The sequence below is a fragment of the Gossypium raimondii genome, chromosome 10 (genome assembly GCF_025698545.1).
Source record: "Gossypium raimondii isolate GPD5lz chromosome 10, ASM2569854v1, whole genome shotgun sequence".
Taxonomy (NCBI): domain Eukaryota; kingdom Viridiplantae; phylum Streptophyta; class Magnoliopsida; order Malvales; family Malvaceae; genus Gossypium; species Gossypium raimondii.
In genome coordinates, this window is record NC_068574.1 from 10,098,920 (window position 1) to 10,102,005 (window position 3,086).

Sequence of the window (3,086 nt, forward strand, 5' to 3'; positions counted from 1 at the left end):
CCTTTTTTTTTAAAAACTCTCTCAACCTTCCTGTCCTCAGGCGATGGGCCGATCATCGGACGGTCATCGGCCGGTCACCGGCCACCGTGCCGGTCGCCGATCCCCGGCGCCGGCACCACCGTCTGCGGTGGCCGGAAAAAGTAAAAAATTTCCTTTTCAACCTTCTTGACCCCTGAGCCTAGATCTGAGCTTAAATCCTACAAAACACCAACGAAAGTGCCCCAAAAGCACTGAAACCTTTCGGCTTCCGGTCGTCTTTCATCGGAGACGACACCCTCAACCGTCCACGGTGATCTAGGACTCAAGACAGAGGTTGTATCTCTCCTTTCTTTATTTATTAACAGTATGTATATAATAGTAAAAAAATAACGATAGAGAATAAATAAAAACTACAAAATAACAACCTTTTGATTCGATTGTTTTGCTCCTGATATTGTGAAAGTTGTAGTTTTATTTTTATTTCGAAAATCGGATCCCTATTACAGTGTTACAATGGCTATTTTATAGCCGAATGAAAAAATAAAAAGGAGAAACAATATCTGTTTCCTTTTTGATTTGATTTTCAAATCTTTGATTTCCTTTTCCATATATTGTTTGTTTCTATTTTTGTGCAGGTGACAATCGGGGAAGATCCGGAGGATTCGGCTTGGCTCGGTTGCGGCGCTGTTGAAGATCAGAAACCCTAGGGTTTCATCCGTTTTGGGCCATTGAAATTTGGGCCTCCATTGTTTTAAATTGGGCCATGTATTCTGGGCTCTCTTTTTTTGTTCCGGACATGTAAAAAAATAATGGACTTTTTATTATTTTGGGCCGGGTAAAATTTAGGTATTACACTTATAAATTATTAACATATTGAAAATTATATAAACAGAAGATAGAAAAAAAAAAGAGAAGAAACGTACATGACAACTTCAGCGATTGTTTTAATAAAAAAAGAAAAACATGCACCAATTGTTGAGCCATAAGATACATACATGCAGCTTAATTGTTTGTATGCAACACGTGATTTTTAAAATAATAGCTTCTGCTTTCTTTACTTTCACTATATTAAATATTATACAATAATTTGCGCCCACTGTTCACATTTTCTGATTTGGATTTAATATTTATATATGTTCTGCACTTTAGTCCTTTGAATGTTCATCACTCACTTTTGATGCAATGGAGAATGTGAAAGTATTTAGTATTATTATTGCTGTATTTTCAGTTTTGAGTGTGGAAAGTGTGGGGTTGAAGGACTTGAAAACCTGTAATTTTGGAGCAGTTTATAACTTCGGTGATTCCAATTCTGATACTGGTGGTGGCTCTGCTGCATTTTGGCCTGCTGGGAAACCATGTGGCGAGACTTTCTTCGGTAGGCCGGTCGGACGGGGTTGTGACGGACGTCTCATTATCGACTTCATCGGTAAATTCTATCTCGGTTTTCTCTCTATGTATTTCATAACAAGCAAAATCTCTAGTCTTTTTAATTGTTCAGATCAATGATTTGAGGTTCTTTTTTTGTTGTTTTATGTTTGCAGCTGAACACCTTGGGTTGCCTCACTTGAGTCCTTACTTGGATTCCATTGGAACAAGTTTCAGATATGGTGCTAATTTTGCCATTGGCGGATCAACCATTAGGCCACAAAATGAGTCAATGTCTTTAAATGGAGTGAGTCCATTCTCACTTGACATCCAGATTGTACAATTCGACCAATTCAAGGATCGAACCGGCCATTTCTACAATCGAAGTTACCCCAGACATCGCCGTAATCTCCCCAGACCAGAGGACTTCTCCAAGGCTCTTTATATATTTGATATTGGCCAAAATGACATTGCTGCTGGTTTGAGAAAGAAGAACGATTCAGCTTTTCATGCATCAGTTCCAGACATTGTTGATCAGCTAGCTAAAGCAGTTCAAGTAAGTTTATGTCTTAGTACTCGTGTTTGACACATATTGATTTAGTAGAACTCTAATGAAAATCACCTGTTTGTAATAAGCAGAATCTGTATGAACATGGGGCAAGGACATTTTGGGTACATAATACAGGTCCAATTGGTTGCTTGCCTGTGAGTCTTCATTATCATGATATTAAGCCTGAAGAACTTGACGAGCAGGGCTGTCTAAAAGCCCAAAATGCCTATTCCATGGAGTTCAATAGGCAGCTTAAGTCCAGAGTGATCAAACTTAGGGAAGAGTTACCACATGCTGCTCTCACATATGTGGATATTTATGCTGCAAAGTATGAACTAATTGGCAATGCAAAAAAGCAAGGTAAATTATCATATTTAATTTAGTCTTAATATTTGTAATGGTTTCCTATTCCGAACAAATAGCCTTATTCTTTTGTCAGTTAATGTTAAATTTAGCTCTCAACACTTAATACAAAATTGTTTCGGTTGGTAGGATTTGTTGAAGCTGCAAATATTTGCTGCGGTTTTCATGAAGACGAGATTCAAGTATATTGTGGCCACAAACAAAACATAAATGGAACTGAAATCTATGCGGGTTCTTGTGAAAACCCTTCCGACTTTATCAGCTGGGATGGTGTCCACTACACTGAGGCTGCCAATCGTTGGGTTGCTCATCGTATAATCAACGGTTCATTTAGTGATCCACCCTTGCCAATTAATCATGCTTGCCACATACCCTAGTTTTTGAGTACTCATTCATGAAATTTCAACTTTTGAGAGGTTTCTGAAGGCAAGATTCAATCTCGGCAGGCAAATTTATACTCACTTTTGCTTAATACTTCAATTGATATTGTGAAAGGAATAATTCGTGTTACAAAAACTTTTTTTCATCTGTTTTCTTTTGGGTGCAAACTACAAAGTCAAATTATAATTTGATTGAGGAGAATTACGTCAATAGGTTTTCAACTTTAAGATGTGAAGAAGGGACCTTTATAATTGGTCCCTTGTACTGTTGACTCTTTTTTGTTCTGGTTATGCATCACAAGTTTGAAATTTAAGTGTTTAAATCTAAAAAATTATGCTAAGTTTTCGTATTGGTTTTTTTTTTAATTTTAATTTTTTTGGTGAAATTATTAATTTTAATTTTATTAATATAATATTGTATATTAATTTTGAGTACAGTTAAATATTGC

At 36.7% G+C, this 3,086-nt stretch overlaps 1 protein-coding gene across 1 annotated transcript; it reads left to right on the forward strand.

The window, feature by feature from the left end:
* On the forward strand, window positions 1-2,848 carry LOC105778398 (GDSL esterase/lipase At5g14450). The gene is made up of 4 exons (XM_012602089.2): window positions 1-1,405; window positions 1,521-1,900; window positions 1,984-2,254; window positions 2,387-2,848. Exons 1-4 carry the CDS (start codon window positions 1,162-1,164, stop codon window positions 2,632-2,634), a joined length of 1,143 nt encoding a protein of 380 aa, XP_012457543.1. The 5' UTR covers window positions 1-1,161; the 3' UTR covers window positions 2,635-2,848.
* Window positions 2,849-3,086: the final 238 nt, after the last annotated feature.